This window comes from Balaenoptera musculus, chromosome 13 (assembly GCF_009873245.2).
Source record: "Balaenoptera musculus isolate JJ_BM4_2016_0621 chromosome 13, mBalMus1.pri.v3, whole genome shotgun sequence".
NCBI classification, from domain to species: domain Eukaryota; kingdom Metazoa; phylum Chordata; class Mammalia; order Artiodactyla; family Balaenopteridae; genus Balaenoptera; species Balaenoptera musculus.
The window spans coordinates 90,606,751-90,622,840 of NC_045797.1; the positions used below are offsets into that span (position 1 = coordinate 90,606,751).

General features: G+C 46.1%; 1 protein-coding gene across 3 annotated transcripts; it reads left to right on the forward strand.

Moving 5' to 3' along the window:
• The first annotated feature begins 3,826 nt into the window (after positions 1-3,826).
• FAM110C (family with sequence similarity 110 member C) lies at positions 3,827-11,857 on the forward strand. 3 transcript variants are annotated; one of them, XR_005022493.1, is made up of 3 exons: positions 3,827-5,012; positions 7,349-7,638; positions 8,864-11,717. XR_005022493.1 is itself a non-coding variant. In XM_036874069.1 (2 exons), exon 1 carries the CDS (start codon positions 4,018-4,020, stop codon positions 4,981-4,983), a length of 966 nt encoding a protein of 321 aa, XP_036729964.1. In that variant the 5' UTR covers positions 3,827-4,017; the 3' UTR covers positions 4,984-5,012; positions 11,726-11,857. The 3 variants fall into 3 exon arrangements, 2 of the variants coding, with proteins under 2 accessions (XP_036729964.1, XP_036729963.1); XM_036874069.1 differs by lacking the exons at positions 7,349-7,638; positions 8,864-11,717 and adding an exon at positions 11,726-11,857; XM_036874068.1 differs by lacking the exon at positions 7,349-7,638 and having other exon boundaries at positions 3,828-5,012.
• Positions 11,858-16,090: the final 4,233 nt, after the last annotated feature.

Sequence of the window (16,090 nt, forward strand, 5' to 3'; positions counted from 1 at the left end):
CTTTATGTCAATGCCACACTCTTTTGATTTAGCTTGGTAGTAAGTTATTAAATCAGGAGTGTAAGTCCTCCAGTTTTGTTCTTCTTTTTCAAGTTTGCTTTTGCTATTTGGGGTTCCTTGAGATTTTATATGAATTTTAGGGTACTTTTTTTTTGTATTTCTGCAAAAGTATCATGGGGATTTTCATAGGGATCACATTTAATCTGTAGATCGTTTTGGGTAGTATTGGCTTTTTAACAAGATTAAGTCTTGCAAACCATTAACATGGGATGTATTTCAATTTATTTATGTCTTCTTTCATTTCTTTCAGTGGCGTTTTGTAGTTTTCATCATACAAGTCTTTTACCTCCTTGTTCAAGTTAATTCCTAAGTATTTTACTCTTTTTTTGGATACTGTAGTGAATGCAATTGTTTTGTAAGTTTCTTTTTAGATTGATCATTGTTAGTGTACAGAAATGCCACTGATTTTTCTGTGTTGACCTGTATCCTCCTACTTTGCTGAATGTTTTTCATTGTAACAGGTTTTTTTTTTTCCAGAATCTTCAGAGTTTACTACATATAAGATCATATCATCTGCAAACAGAGGAAAATTTACCTCTTTCTTTCCAATTTGTATGGCTTTTGTGTCTTTTTCTCGCCCAATTACTCTGGCTTGAACTTTCAGTGCTACATTGACTAGAAGTGGTGAAAGCACGCATCCTTGCCTTGTTTCTAATCTTAGAGAAAAAGCTTTCAGTCTCTCACCACTGAGCATAATGTTCATTCTAGTTTTTTCACATACGACTTTTATTATGTTGAAGTCGTTTCCTTCTATTCATAGTTTGTTGAGTGTTTTTATCATTAAAGGATGCTGAATTTTGTCAAGTGCCTTTTCTGCATCAATTGAGATGACCATGTGTGTGTTTTTTTTTCTCTTCATTCTGTTGATATGGCATATTACATTGATTGATTTTCATATGTTGAACCACCCTTGCGTTCCAGGAATAAATCCCACTTGGTTGTGGTGGATAATCCTTTCAATACACTGCTGAATTATGCTTGCTAGTATTTTGTTAAGCATTTTTGCATCATTGTTGATAAGAGATAAGGATCTGTAGATTTCTTTTGTTGTCTCTGTCTGGCTTTGGTATCAGGGTAATGCAGGCCTTATAGAATGAGTTAGGAAGTGTTCCCTCCTCTTCCCTTTTTGGGAAAAGGTTAAGACGGATTGGTATTAGTTCTTCTTTAAAAGTTTGGTCAGTGAATAATCAGGTTCAGGGCTTTTCTTTGATGGGAGACATTTGATTTCTGATTCAATCTCCTCCTAGTTATAGGTCTATTTGGATTTTCTGTTTCTTCACGATTTAGTCTTGGGAGGTTTTATGTTTCTAGAAATTTATTCAAGACTGCCACTATATTTGTCCTATTTTTAAAATTTCACATACATCATGATCATTTCCCATTCCATAAAATATCCTGTGGAAGCATGACTAAATGGTTGCGTAATACTCCATCCCACAAGTATGTCATACATTATCTAACCTTCTTCCTGTTGTTAAATGTAGGTTGATTTCAACTGTTTGTCTGCAACGAATATCCTCATTCTGTGCACACATCTCTTCTTAGTTCCTTAGGATATATTCCTTGGAGTAGAGTTCCTGGATCATTGGGTCTGTAAGCATTATTTCCTGCTCTGACCAAATCTTTTGAGATGATGCTGAAGAGGAAATTAGGCTCAAAGTCTAAGCTACCAGTTGAGCAATGAGAACAATTTATTTAGAAAATTTTCTTGTCAGTATCTTATTACTCCAGTTCTATTTATGCAGTTAGTTATCTGCTTAATAGATAGAATATTATGGATATAAATATAATTTGCTTTAATAGCAATAAATCTTAAATACAACTTTATAGTAGTTTTTATTCTTATGTTCAGTACTCATATGTGAATTCACTAACATTATTTAAAATGTGATAAACCACTAATCATAACCATCATAATCAAAACATTTATTTATTGAAAATTTGATCTGTACCAGACATAGTGCTAAGCCCTTTATATGCATAATCTCATTAACAAATACCCTAACAGGTGGATGTAAGGAGCTCTAGTTTACAGAGGAGCAACCAGAGTCATTGAGAAGTCCAACCTGACAGCCTCTCCAGAAGCTAGAGCAGAGACCTAAGCCTAGGTCTTTCTTTAACATTCCTTTAGTGCTCACTACAAAGCAATGAATGTTCTAAGCTATAAAAATGAGGATTTTTACAAATGACAAAACAAAGACCCTGAGAGGTTTGTTATCTGTGCAATAGAACATAGCTAATAAATGGCGGACCCAGGCTCAGACAAATTCTGGATATCCTATGCTTAGGAGTTCTCCCTCTCTGACCTGCTGCAATTGCACATGAAGTGCAAAGGAGGAAAAGGAGCCACTTTGGGCTAAGCAATTAAGAAGATTTTTTTTCTCTGACTGACAATAGACCAGGCCGCCTGAGCAGAGAAAAGCCTGGACTTTGGGCTCCCACCTGGTCCCCCTCCACCAGTAGTATCCTACTGTGGGAAACAGTGTGTCCAACCCAGGAGCTGGCACCGGCTCCATCTCTCTCTCTCTCACCCTCAGGGCCACAGTCATCTTTTCGCATCAGTGTGGCATTTTCTGGTCACACTAACTGGGTAGTCCGATTCTCAGGAGACCTGGTGTCTTGTGCTTCTGTCACTGACGACAGGATTTGGCCTCACGGAAGCTCAAGGTGCAAAGACGTATTTGGCACCTGCTGCGATCCTGGGTGGTTGGTGGTCAGTAGGCGCCAGTTTGCCAAACCTGTTTGAAATCATTCAGCTGCGGCTCCTGCTGACTCACCACAAGCCCCCTCTGGGTGCCCACTGGCATTTCTGGAAACATAATCAGACCCAGACCTAAGGCACCTTCCTGCCTGCAGCCCACGGGCTGCTGTGTTGCCCTGCACCAGGCGCACTCGACCACAAATTTGAAGGTCAGCCTGTCTTGGAGTCGGCCTTAACATGAGATAACGTGGATATTTCACTCGTCTGGCAGATATTTTTAGTCCTTTGTCCAACTTTTGAAAGAATGGAATTTTGGAAATGTTTCGCCTTAGACTTTTAGCATTCCTAGGCTGATCCACTACCCCGGTGAACCCGTGGTTTCCCCGCTGCACTGATTACGGTAAAAACAGCAGTCATTCTGGGAATTTGTTCAGGTTTTTTTCCAAATCCACTGAGCCTCGCCTCCGACACCACTGCTCTCCAGCGAGTCCCGGCACCAGGTGCTCCGGTCTGGTTAGGTCCCCCGTGGGCCGCCTGACGGAGTCTGGACGCAATCCAGGTCCCTACCCGGTTCCTGGGTTCTTTCTACCTAACACATAGACTGACCTGTCCTGCGATGCGTTTCCTTTCCTTTTATAGACTTTTCTTTCTGACAGTTAAGAGTAGTGCTCAGGTAGAGATTTAGGAAATCAAAGAGTCAGAAGTTTCCAAACACGCTGAGGTCACTTTAAGAATTCAAAGGACACGAGACACCTGCCGGGGGGGGAGCCCGTGAGCCGCTCTGCCCTCCCCCAGTCCGGAAATGCCAGCGTCCAACGGGGACCCGAGGCACTCCCAGGCTGGGAGGAGGCGGTTGATACCTGGATCTGAACCAACGCGGTCCCTCCCCGTTCCTCTGCCCTGTGGCGCAGGCTGGCCCTCCCAGCTGCGGAGCGCCGGGCTCCGCGCGCAGCCCCCTCGGGGCAGGTGCCCGCAGTCCTCCCGGCTACTGGCTGCCCGGAGCCAGTGTGGGCGGGGCGGGGACCCGGGAACCAGGCGCGCGGTGAGGGGCGGGGGCGGCAGCAGGCGGGGCGGAGCCGGCGGGGCGGGGACCGAGGCAACTAGCCAATCCGCGCGGACTCGTGTTCGCCCAGGCTCCCGACCGGCCGGCGGGAACTGGGGAGCCGCTCCCCACCCCTCGCGGACTTCGGAATTGGCTGGCGGCCTGACGGGCGCCGCGGCCGCAGCGCGTTTCCGCAGTTTGTCGAGCCCCGAGGATGCGCGCCCTGCCAGCCCTGGACGCGCCCCCGAGCGAGCGCCTCCTGTCCCGGGACTCCGGGGCCCCCCGGGCCCGGGACGCGGCGGGGCCGACGCGCAGGAGCGCGGTGGAAAGGCTGGCAGCCGACCGCTCCAAGTACGTGCGGGGCCCGCCGGGAGCCGGCCCAGGCCTGGCTTGCGAGGGCAGCAGCCCCGGGGCGAGCCAAGGGCAGGCGGGCGACCCTCGGCCCCCGGCGCGCGTCCCCGGTCCGGTGGCGCGCAGGGCCATAGCGCGGAAGCCGCTGAGGCCGGACTCGCTGGTTATCTACCGACAGAAATGCGAGTTCGTCCGAGGGTCGGGAGCCGACAGCCCCAGGGGAGGCCTGGTGAAGAAGCTCTTCCAGGGGCCGGGCAAGGACAAGACGCCGGGGTCGCCTGGCACGTCCCGGGTGGGGGAGGAGGGCGGGGCCAGGGCCCCGGAGGCCGCCCCGACCGAGCCCGGCCCCGTCGCGGCTGCCACGGTGCCAGGGCCCTCCGCGCCCCCGGCCCCCGCCCCGCCGGTCAGGGCGCCCTCCAGAGTCCCGGCTGCGCCCCGGGGTCCGGAGCTGCTCGGGGCGAGGCACCGGGGGCTGCAGCGCTCGCAGTCCGACCTCAGCGCGCGCTACTCCGCGTCCTTGGCCGAATTTGACACCTTCTTCCAGTACTGCGGCCTGGAGCCCGAGGTGGTGGAGGCGCTCGGGCGGGAGAACTTCTCCGCCGGGTCGGACCTCGTCGCCCGCAAGGTCCGCAGCGTGAGCGTCGCCACCTCCGACAGCGGCTTCTCCCGGCACAGCGGCGGCGACGAGGGGCTGCAGGAGGGAGAGCTTACGGAGCAGGTGCCCAGCACCACTTCGGTGGTCGAGAGGAACGCCCGCATCATCAAGTGGCTGTACACCTGTAAGAAGGCCAAGGAGACCCCCGGCCAGGGGCTGCAGGGCCCGGCGTGACCTCTGCGCCCCGGGAGACCCGGACCGAGGTTTGCGTCCATAGAGGCCGGGAGGGGTGTGTGTGTGGCGAGCCTGTGAGGGCCTGGGGAGTGACCGAGCGAGCGGGGTAGCTCCAGCCTTCTCGAGTAGCGAGGGACCCTAGCGATGGAGACGCAGAGGCTCCTGCGTCAGAGAGGCCACTGCTGAAGAGCAGAAGGGCCGCCAGGCCAGGTGCCCGCAGGGCCTGCACCAGTTCTTCTGAGTGTGCGGTTTCTGGCTGCCTGGAAAGCTAATTGTGTACACTAACACCATCCCAGTTGGTCTATTACTGTGAAAAGTGGAGACATTGGGATTATAAATGCTCAGTTAGGAAGTGGTTTTACACCTCAGCTGTTATCCTGATTTCAACATAGCCTGAGGGCCCCAGTTCCTGTGGGCATCCAGAGCTTTGATGTGAGTTGACTGGTCAGCCTGTGGCCCTGGGGTGGGGCTGCCAGCTCCCCTCCAGCAGAAAGGAAGGCTCTGCACTTCCTGGAGGCCTTTACCCAAGTGGGAGGGAGGAGAACTTCTCTACAGGATCTTGTCAGCAGTTTGACATTCATTTAGCTGCAAAGATCTTTATTTGGCTAAATTTTGTTCAAATTGTTTGGAGACCTTCCTATGGAGAGTCGCTGGAGCAGCTTAGTTCACAAGAAGGAGCTTCAGTTTGTTGAATTGGGAGCTGGACTAGATCATAACTAGCATCTTAGAGTTCTACTCGGCAGTGATTCTGTATTATATTTGCCTCTGATGATAATTTGGGAGGTAAGTTTCTTCCCCTTGGACATCAGTAGCTCAGGGTTGATCTCCAGAAGTTCTTTTTCCCTGGGGAACTAAGGAATGCTTATCCTCACTGTCACCTCTGTGGAGAGGGCATTTCCGGGGGTAGTGAAGAGAGAAGGGAAGGTACCTTTTCAGGGTTCTCTTTGGGAACCAAGATTTTAAACATTGCAATATCTTGTTTTCTGTGACCCTGCACTGAAAACTTGCTACAGGTGTTTGTGAAATTCATGTGGTGGAAGTATTTTTTCTGCCCTTGAGATGAGTAATTGAACACACAGTATCAGTCTTCAGCATGGTGAGGGAGTCTGCCGCAGACACGATGCACACAGCTCATCTGTGTTTGAGGCCTGGAAAAAGCCTAACTTCCCCCAGTGGCCATGGTCTTGGTACGGTTGTGACAATTCGCAAAAAGAGAGGAGTTCACTGTTTCTCTTGGACTCAGAAGGGTCATGACTTAAGTGCTCCCTTGTAGTTCATTGAGGATTGTTGCATTTCCACTAGCCTGAATCCCCAAGGAATGTATATAGGCAGTCAGAATTTAAACTAAAAGCACACATTAACTGGTAGTTTTCACCAGTTGTCTTGGGAACTGAGATGAGTGAATGCTGGCCAGGGTTAGGGTTGGCCATGAACACCCTGATGTGGAGGAAGGAAGCGGCAGGGGCCAGCATGTCCCAGAGGGATGTTGTGTGGGACGGAGCTGGCAGCGGGCGTGGGGAGGGCTTCTGGTAGCAGCCACTCCCGCACTTCTAGCTTAGGCTCCCATTGTCCATGAAACGAAGGCAGATAGCAGATGCTTTCCAACCTCTATGCTTTACGATTCCATATAGTCAGTAGTCTGTATGTCTGTGTTCCACGACTGTAACCCAGAAAAGGAAAACAAAAAAACTGTCGTCTATTGTAGTATGTAAAAAGTAAACTTATAAATAAGCTCCTTCCAGGTGGCCAGAGTGCACTGTATTTTATGCAAAGAGTATAGGTAAAATTGGTGGTGCAAATAGTGCTGAAGTAACACAATGGTGCACAAACACACCAAAATAAAACCTGACACCAACAAAATAAAAGCACTCTCCTCTGATCCGTGGAGACCCAGCCCCATGCTCACCCGCAGTGCTCCAGTGTGAAAGCCTGAGAGGGAGTTTAGGATTCAGTCCATGAAGTAACTTTCCAAATAACCTTTCCTTTTAGGTCTGAGCCTGTGAAAGATTTAAGAAGGTTGGTTAGCCTGTAACAACTTTCACTTTTATGACAGAGAAGTAGTTGAGGCAAGAGAGAAGGTGACACAGGTTTAGGAAACTGCCCAGCGTGAGCCTCTGCAGGAGAACAGAGGTCACTCACTCCCCCTCTCCCTCCCTCTACGTAACCCTGTTTGTTCAAGTGGGGGACAGTGTCACCTGTATCCTGAGCTGTTTCATATTACCGCTCAGAGAAGGGAGATGGAATTGACACGGAACCTGCCCAGTTGGCTGTATGTCATTGGCAAGCACCAGCACTGTAAAGATTTCCTCTACAAATTTACTCTCCTAGACCCAAAACAGCTCAGGTTATTTGAACTTCCACCCAGGACACCTAAGGGCTGGCTGCTCGGAGAATTGTGAGGAAGAAATGCACGTCCTTTCTCCAGCTCACTGGGACTGGGACGATGTCTGCCCACGATCACGGCCCCTCGACTCGCCGTCCGCAGACACGAAGTCCCCTCTGAAGAAGAGCCAGGAGAGAGCTCAGACCCTTTGCCTTCATTGGTGAGGGTCTTCTGGCAGCTTGAACAAAATGCAGCTGACCTTTTCTCACAGGATTACTTGCCCGAGATTAATTCCATAACTTCTGGGAGCTGTGGAAGCAAGACTACAAGGTGTAATTTTTCTCTAGTTTATCAGGACATTTGTGTTGGAGTCCATACGGATTCATTTTAAGATGTCATGAAAAATTCAGAAAATTTGAGATGAACAAATACATGCTTTCTAAGTGAAAAAGAAAACATTTTATATGGAGGTTTTTGTCCCCATGGTAGATAGAGATATTATAAAGTAAAATAAAAATATCCCATCCAGAATTAAATAAAAGGTTCACAAATTTATTACCCCATGGAGTAAAAATATTTGCTTTCCCAAACTGAGAATATCAGAGCTGGAGAATGACTTGTAGAATCTGCACGCAGTCCCCCTGGGATCCATTAGTGATAGATAGTCACATGTGGATAATTTTGGTATGCTGTTTCCCAGTGTATAATTCCTGAAAACTGCTCTTCTGTCTACTGGTGTTTAATCATCTTCCTGTCATTCAATTCATTAAAATGATAGGCCTGCCAAAATTTAGGTTTCTGGTTTTCTATCTTTTGCACAGACTATATGTTACTGATTTTAATATTGTTATGAAAGAATGGTAACTTGTCCTTTGAATTAATTAGGGATAAACATTGTTTGGTTTTAAGGCCAAAATCTCAGACATTGCCCAGCTCTCTTCAGATTTCTCTTTGGTAGATGTGGGCAACTGAAAAGCTAGGGGGTGGAACTGTCTTACCATCTGCAAAGGTGCCATGGGGAGATAGAGCAAACAAACTGGGACACTCCTGACTTTCTGCTTCTTTTTTTTTTGACTAGCTGGGAAGCTCTGTAGTCACCAACTAAGAGTGCATTTTAGGTAAACTAGTGGCTTGAGCTGTAATAAAGCTACCTACTCTGTCTTCAGGCCAGCCCCTGGGCCTTTTAGAGAGATTTGTATTTGAAAGCGAAGAATCTGTTTGCCTCTAAAAATTTATTTGTACTGCTTGCTTTGTGTTCTATTTTGTTGTCCAGCTGTGTGCTAGTGGGCACTGGGCCTTACCAATCAACATTCAAAGAAATTTTTCTTTACTGCCCCAGAAAAAGGCCTGCAGGGAGATGGATGCAGAGAAACCAGATGATAGCTGTTTTTGCTACTGATTTCTTTTCAAAATTTAAAATGTGCAAAGGAGATGTTTAAAATGCAGAAAATATCACAAAACCAAAAACTGCAGGGACCAGACTTTGTAGTTCAATGCTTGGCTTTATAACTTTTGCTTAGATTGGTGTTGATTGACAGCTTTTTCCTTACTCCTCAGGAAGCAAGCCTTCCCGACAGTTGGGACTCCTTGAAGTACATCTGGATGATTGGGACCCCAGGGCCATCCTCACTGCCAGGCTTTGTCCAGTGTACCCAGGTGTCCATATGATTGCTGTTTTCCCAGGAATAAAGCACACCATTGAAGAAGCCTAAGCAATTTCAGAAGGTTTGAAGTGCTATGGAGAAGATGGGAGCATAGAACTTGGAAATTAGCTGAGTTATAACTGTTATGACACAGCTGAAGCTCTGGAAGATATTTTCTTGTGTTAGGTGGACCTATTCTTGCTTCCAGAGAGCAGCAGAAGAGGGAAAAGCTGCTTGGAAATATTTTCAAGGGCATCTTTTTGAGTGGCTTGCTGACAAAGAGGTACAATGATACATTTTAATGATATCTAAATTAATTTTAAAAAGAAAAAAAGGCAAAGAGCATGAAAAGCAAACATGAATGCCACGGTATTTACTTCTTCAATCATATTGGATGGATTGGCACCATCTAAATCAAAGTTCTGTGATCAGAAGAAGTTATATTCTACACAAATTCTCTGGCTAACAAAGAGCAAACACATGCTCACACTTGCATACTCACAGGTAGACCTCAATTTCTAAGCACCACTGCCCTGTAAACTACAGTGAATTGCCAAACTGTGCAACTGATCATCTTATGAAATGAATCAGAAAGCACTTTTAAAACCACTTGTGAGCTGCAAGGTCATTCTGTGAACGCCACTCCTGTTGGGTTGTAGACATGCAGAGGTACCATTAAAAGATAAAGAGCTGAAATACTGTTAGGAAACCTTTTCTTGTACCTGGACAGTTCCTTGAGAGTTGGCAGAAGAATATTGGAGCTTCGTTCCTTCAGATCAACAGCAGTGGTCCTCTTCTGCAGCACCGTTTAGAATGTGCCTCCATGGTTCTCTTGTTCCCAGCTTCCAAAAGGATAAAAAGCCTCGGTTTAGACAGAACATGGACTCATGACATGTGACATGCCCTGCTCTCTAGTCTAATTCACACACCCACCTATCAGGCAATCATTCCAAACTTGGCAACAGTTCACCCTTCTCTGAAAAGGGTGTGTTTGAGACAAGGGTTAGCCTCTGGGTGTCAGTAAGGAGTTACTGTGACCCTAAATCTGAACCAGCTCGTGACACTCAGAGTAAATAGATTTCAGATTCAGAAACTTCTGAGAGGAATTTTGTATCCATGATGACAACCCAAAGAAAATTTGTCACCTGGTCAAAGCTTACAATGTTTTATCACAATATGTGCCTTCAAGAATAAAATTATTAGAAGAATTGGGAGGGAAGAGAAATAGGTTTCTCAATGGTAAAATATTTTATAAACCAATTTTGATATATTCATGTATTTGTTTAATATTGTATTCTATTTTTGTAACTTTTACTGTGAGAATAAGTCCTTGAGTTACTTAAGTATTTATTTTTACTTAGTTATTGGTCTTCAAATAGTTTTCCTACACTTCATATGGTTTTAGTTTTTATCAGGATAATTTAAAATCATTCTCTCCTTGGTTATGTTTTTGTATGTTGTTTAACTGAATTTCCAAATTTGAGTGTAAGCAGAGCGTTCACTACTCTATAAAGTGCTCAGTACTGTGGGGACTTGTTTTTAAGTAAAACACAGATGCGCATTTGGGGAGGCTCTGTTGGCTGACAGATGTACCTCTGTCAATGTAGTCTCTAGAAAGACAAAGATTCCCTGCTCTAAGAAATTTTTCCCTGTTGTTTTTTAAAAAATGCTGCTGTTTTGCTGTTCACTGGATTACACTTAGTTTAAAAGATAATGTCAAAGATGAGAGGAGTTTTCTTTAAAGGGCCTTTTCATATATGCAGTTCCCTTGTTTACAGGTTCCATTAATTTTATATGTGAATGCTTTAAGTAAAATTGTTATGTGCCTTTCTATTGTCAGAATAGGATGAACCGAAAGCTAGCTCAGATTTATCTGAGATCAAAATGGTGCAGACTCTACCATCCATGTAATAGATGAAAAAAGAGAAAAACAAATTGGTTACCATTTAAAAGCACCAAGATCTTCGAGAAGCATTTGCACTTCAGTGGAGGCGACTCCTGGAAGTAGCTGCCAGGAACAGGGAATCCCCAGACCCCAGCAGGATGGGTTAACGCTCCCTCTTGTCCATTCAGATTCATGCCTAAGGTCCGGGCCTGAGTGTGTGGTTGGAGGCCAGGGGTCCTTTCCTAACTGAATTACCCCAATTTGCTGAGTGACTTTGAGAAAATCAAACTTTGTAGCTCAATCTGAATGAAAAAGCTTGTAATTGCTTTTCACTATTGCTGCAAAATAGTTTCTTTTGTTCACAAAAGAATAGCTTCTCAGATAATATGATTAAGCACAATGGAGAGAAAAAATTATTGATACAGCATGGAAAATATCTTGATAGTATCTATTTCATTAATACATGGGTACAGATCCTCAGTGCCTCAGAGTGAAAGGTATTTATGTAACTGGAAAGTCTCCTCACTATATACTGATGCATATAGTTTCTAAACTGCTGGTCACTGACACTGGAATACAAAGAAGGCTTTATCAAACGTTGCCCTTTTCAGTGGGTTAAAGGTGCAATGCTGTAGTTATAGTTGGTGATTCCATAAAATAGCAGGCCCAGACAATTGTTATGGCTGTTTGTGAATAGAGTTCATTTTTTCTACACACTACTTGCGACATGAGTGCAATATTGTACATTCTGTATCAAAGAAATAAAGTATCTTTTATCATTTTTAGTATTTATGAATTTGTACAATGTGAAAAAACTGACGCAAGAGTATGCTTATTATAATTACTCAAATCTTTGGCTTTCTCCCTTTTTTCCTAATATCATCTCAACAGATTATCAGTAGAAATGAGGAGCGCATTCTAAAACTTGACCCAGGAGAGCCATGTGGTACCCAAAGTCTCCAGTTCTCCCAGGAGAGCCATGTGGTATCCAAAGTCTCCAGTTCTCCCTGGAGACGGAATGCAATAAAAACAGTTTGAATATTTAGCACGTTGGTTTTCTTTGTTTCATCAGTCTTTTGTTTAAATTTTTTTTCTTCATGGTTTATTAATACTATCATTGTAAAATGGGTCCAAAGATAAAAATGAGAGTATAGTTTGTTACCTTTCCCGTTAGTTAACTGCTTGGTGAAGGCAAACTCTACGTACATCAGGTTTGCTCTCTGTATCTGCTGGGACTGGAGATGTAGGCCGCAGCCAGTGGGGAAGTCCAGTCTCTAAATCGCTGATCTGGTTGAGCCAGGCCAGCTTCTCTTTCAGTCCTGCAGTGGCTTATGCACAAATCCACACAAGCGTCCAAAGACAGGATTCTTGAGGAGAATAGTTTACCCTGTATTTCCACGAAGACCATGGACAAGCCCCCAGGGACTGTAGAAACTCTCTGATTGTAACTGTTCAGAAACTGTCCAGACATCGTGCTATGTGGCTTCCGTCACAGAATCCAACAGCACCTGTCATTGTCTTCCTTCAGGTAAACATGAGTTCTCACCTTTCTGTTTCCCTTTTTGAAAATTTGATAAGACAGAAACAATGAAGTGATGCACAGTGGTTAGATGTTTCGACTTTGCTTGCGTTTTCTGTGATGAGATAAATTAATTTATATAATAGTTAAATGTTCCAGGTTGGAAATATCGAGCAAGAAGGAAATTAAGGTCTCAACCAGGAGCTTATAACTCTGGTCATGGAAGTAGGAAGGAACAGTTCATGGGGAGAAAATACAGAAACACCAGACAATGTGCTCCTATCCAGTAATATTTTCCTCATTATCTCTGCTACAATGTCCCCAGTCCTACAATTGTCATCTTTGTGTTATCTCCTTGAAAATTGTCATTAAAATTGAAATGCTTTCTGCAGGGGAGAATGTATTAAACCATTGATAACTATTCATCTTTAAGTCGAAACAGAATATTGATGTCTTTAGAAAGTGAGAAACCGAGCCACAGAAACAGATATGGAAAGATTGGAATCTTGGCTTTAGTATATAGCCTGTGGGATACTCAATTTTGAGCTTAAGTAGGACTCTTGCTACAAGTGCCAGAATGGAAATTATGGTATCCACTAAATGCATACCCTGCTGTTGAAACACTCATGGTCCTGAGCAGTAGCGGCTATAATCAAGGACAACCCACTGATAACAAGCAGATTCACCCACGTTCATGTATTGAGGAGCCAGATACCGCAGTAGGCACTGGGGCTCCCCAGGCGCCCTGCCATGACGGCGTATGTTCTAGGAGGAAGGTCAGATACTCAGTAAAGGGTAGATAGGCCAGCAGTTAGATGACAGACGTGGGAAACACGCAGATGGAAGGTGGGGGAGGGGATAAAGCAGAGTAAAGTCGAGCAGACAGAAGCGAGCTGCGCCATGAGCCAGCCTCACGGATTTCAATACGACCCTTCGTTTTGTAGTTTCTATTTATTGGCCAATCTGTCTGAACCATAAATGGAACCCAAAGTCCAAATCATAAAAAGAGTCAAGCTACTGGGAAATAAAACATGCAAGTTACAAATGGTTTATTTTAATCCCTGGAGGCCCTTCACCCTCCAAATTCATGTGAAGTCTAAATTGAATAAAAAGCAGAACGCATTACAAATGGGGCCTCGGGGCTTGGTCTGTATCCAGTCAGAACGTTGTTGATAAAGGACTGTGTGGCTTTCCTGGCTCTTAGAGGAAGTCCTCTTTTCAAATAGAATAAAAAGTCAAGATAGCAAAGAAACGGTGACTGCCGGAGACCAGAGCAGGCCCGCTCTCACGAAGGGGCGGTGTTTCCTCTGGTGACCTCTGAGGCCGTGTCAAGGACACACCCTTGGAGGTAAACAGCTGGGTGCAGGCTGGGCCTCCTCTGCTTGGCAGTCAGGACTGCAGCACCCACAGTCCGGAGAGGGGTGCATCCGAAGTGCCAGTAGAGAGCTCTCAGGCCGCTTCCTTGCGGGGGTGAGTCAGGCGCCAGAGAGAATGTCTGTGCAGCATCTGCGGAGGTGGGCAGGGACCCGGGACCACAGACCGTCAAAGCTGGAAGGAATGTTAGGACTCGTGTACCACCGCCCCAGCCTCCAGCAGGGGGACGCCCCCGCGTCTGTCCAGGCTCCTTCCCAGCCCTGCCCTAGTTGCTGAACGTGAGCTGGGCAACCAGCTGTCCTTGTCTGCCGGGAACTTTCTGGTGTCCTCGGAGAATCTTCAGTCCCCAGCCAGCTGGGAAGATGGGACACCCTAAGAGAGCACCTTGCTCAGCACACATCTCCATGCCAAGCTCTCGATTTCACTTTAATTCCCACTCTGAGGAAATTAATGCCAAAACTACCGTGAGCACATGAGAACTTGAAGTTCATGGCGTTAAGGGTTTGGCATTTTCACTCTTGCCTTAAATTAGGGCAGCTTAGGTAGAGTGTTTCCTGTCTGGTGGGGAAGGTCATGTGGCGAGGATGAAGAAGGGTTAGATGCTTCTCTGGTGTTAGTCCTACTCCTGGGAGGGCCTAGCTCCCTGGAAGAAGCTGGTCACCACAACCCAGGAGGGGGCCCGCACTTCCTGGGCACCTGCAGCAGGAGCAGGACGAAGCGCTCACCTTCGTTATTTTACCTTAGCCTCACACCAATCTATCAGGACCACCATTTTAACCTGTGAGGTAGCTGAGGTGTGGAGAGATTTAGTACCTGCTCGGGTCAGAGAACTAATATGCTGGAGAAGTCAGAGTATGGACCTAAATCTGCCTGGCTCCAAAAGCAGCCGCATTCTCTCTTTTAAGAAGTAAATGAGAGCCAGAATGCTTGAAGAATTTCGTAACTTCTCAAGGGCGCAGACTGATTCAACAGATCAGAACGTAAGCAGGATTCTATCCAAGCAGCCACTCCCGCATTATCCGACTGTCCCCATTTCCGTCCGCTGAGTGGCTCCGGTGAGGGTGGAGACGCTGCCCCACGTCTCACGCGCTGAGAAGGCTCGGGGCAGCGTGCAAATGTCCACGCTACAGGACGGGCTCTCATGGTGTAGGGTGTGTTGGTCATTTTACATGAGATGGCATGTGCCTTAGAAACAGAGTCTTAAATAAAGAGAAAATCGGAGGGGGAGCAAGGAAGCTGTGCCAGAAGAGCTTGGGCCAGTGAGGCAAAATGCCAAACTGGGTGACGGCCCACCTGCTGCATCACAAGCTCCACTAACGAGTGTTGCGAACCCAGAGTGCATCCACCTCACGTACATCACAGAATTCCAGCGCCAGATAAGAAGCTCAAGGCCTTCTGGATCGTCTCAGCGAAGTCTGGCAGAACCATGATTATTGCAGGGGCTACCCAGAGACTTTTAGGTAAATGAGAAATGGCCACAGTTGTAAAAGGAGGAGGACGAACTCCTTTAAAGTCACTTTGAAGTACTGGGAACTTTGGCACGTCTTTTGGTTTGTGAAATTTTTTCAGCAATAGTAAAAGAGAAGAGCAAGATATGCACTAAGTCTCGAGTGCATTTTAAAGCTACGGCACATAGCCGACAGTCAACATTTTCCCCATGCAGGTAGAGGCAGAAGGAAGCCTGAGTCACCTTTTCCTGTTGCCTCCGGGCTGAGTGAACTCAGACTTGAAGGCCACAGGAAGTCGTTGCACCCACTCTGCCAGCATCCTCAGGATTGCTCACCCAATACTAACCCTGGTCACAGGATGTACTTATGTGGTCAGCGTAGTAAACCCGCAGTGGTCCGTGATGTGAGGAACCCTGTCAGACAGCTACAGGGCCTTTTCCGAGGAAGAACATTTTCTAATAAAAATGCATCTGCGGAGAGATTAAGCTCTGAGCTCTGAAAGAGCGAACGTGAGTGGTGTCCGTACAGTAGAGCGGGAGCTCATGGAAACAGAGGCTCGCAGAAGGCAAGTGCCTCTGGAGCAACTGGGACAGCAGTAAACCATCTCTCAGTCTCCTTTTTATTAAAAGGTAAACGGGCAGTTTAGAGGGTGAAGAATGTTTTTAAAGGCACTTAGTGCAGAGGAGACACTGAATAGTTATTATTATTCTCATCATATTAGTCCCCTAATGATTCAATATATATTTATCACTCAATGATTTGTCTAAATATTTATGAACCAGTTTATATATTCAAGCTGCCATCACTTGGTATCAATGTTTTTTTCTTTTCCGGAGTTCTCCAGGTTTCACGGCTCTGGAACGTGGGACTTGCTAATTGGCTCTGCGTTTAGCTAGCCATTTCCCTGTGTAGGAC

What these genes read in the sequence shown, in the direction of transcription:
- FAM110C (XM_036874069.1), top strand. Translation starts at nt 4,018, where the DNA reads ATGCGCGCCCTGCCAGCCCTGGACGCGCCCCCGAGCGAGCGCCTCCTG.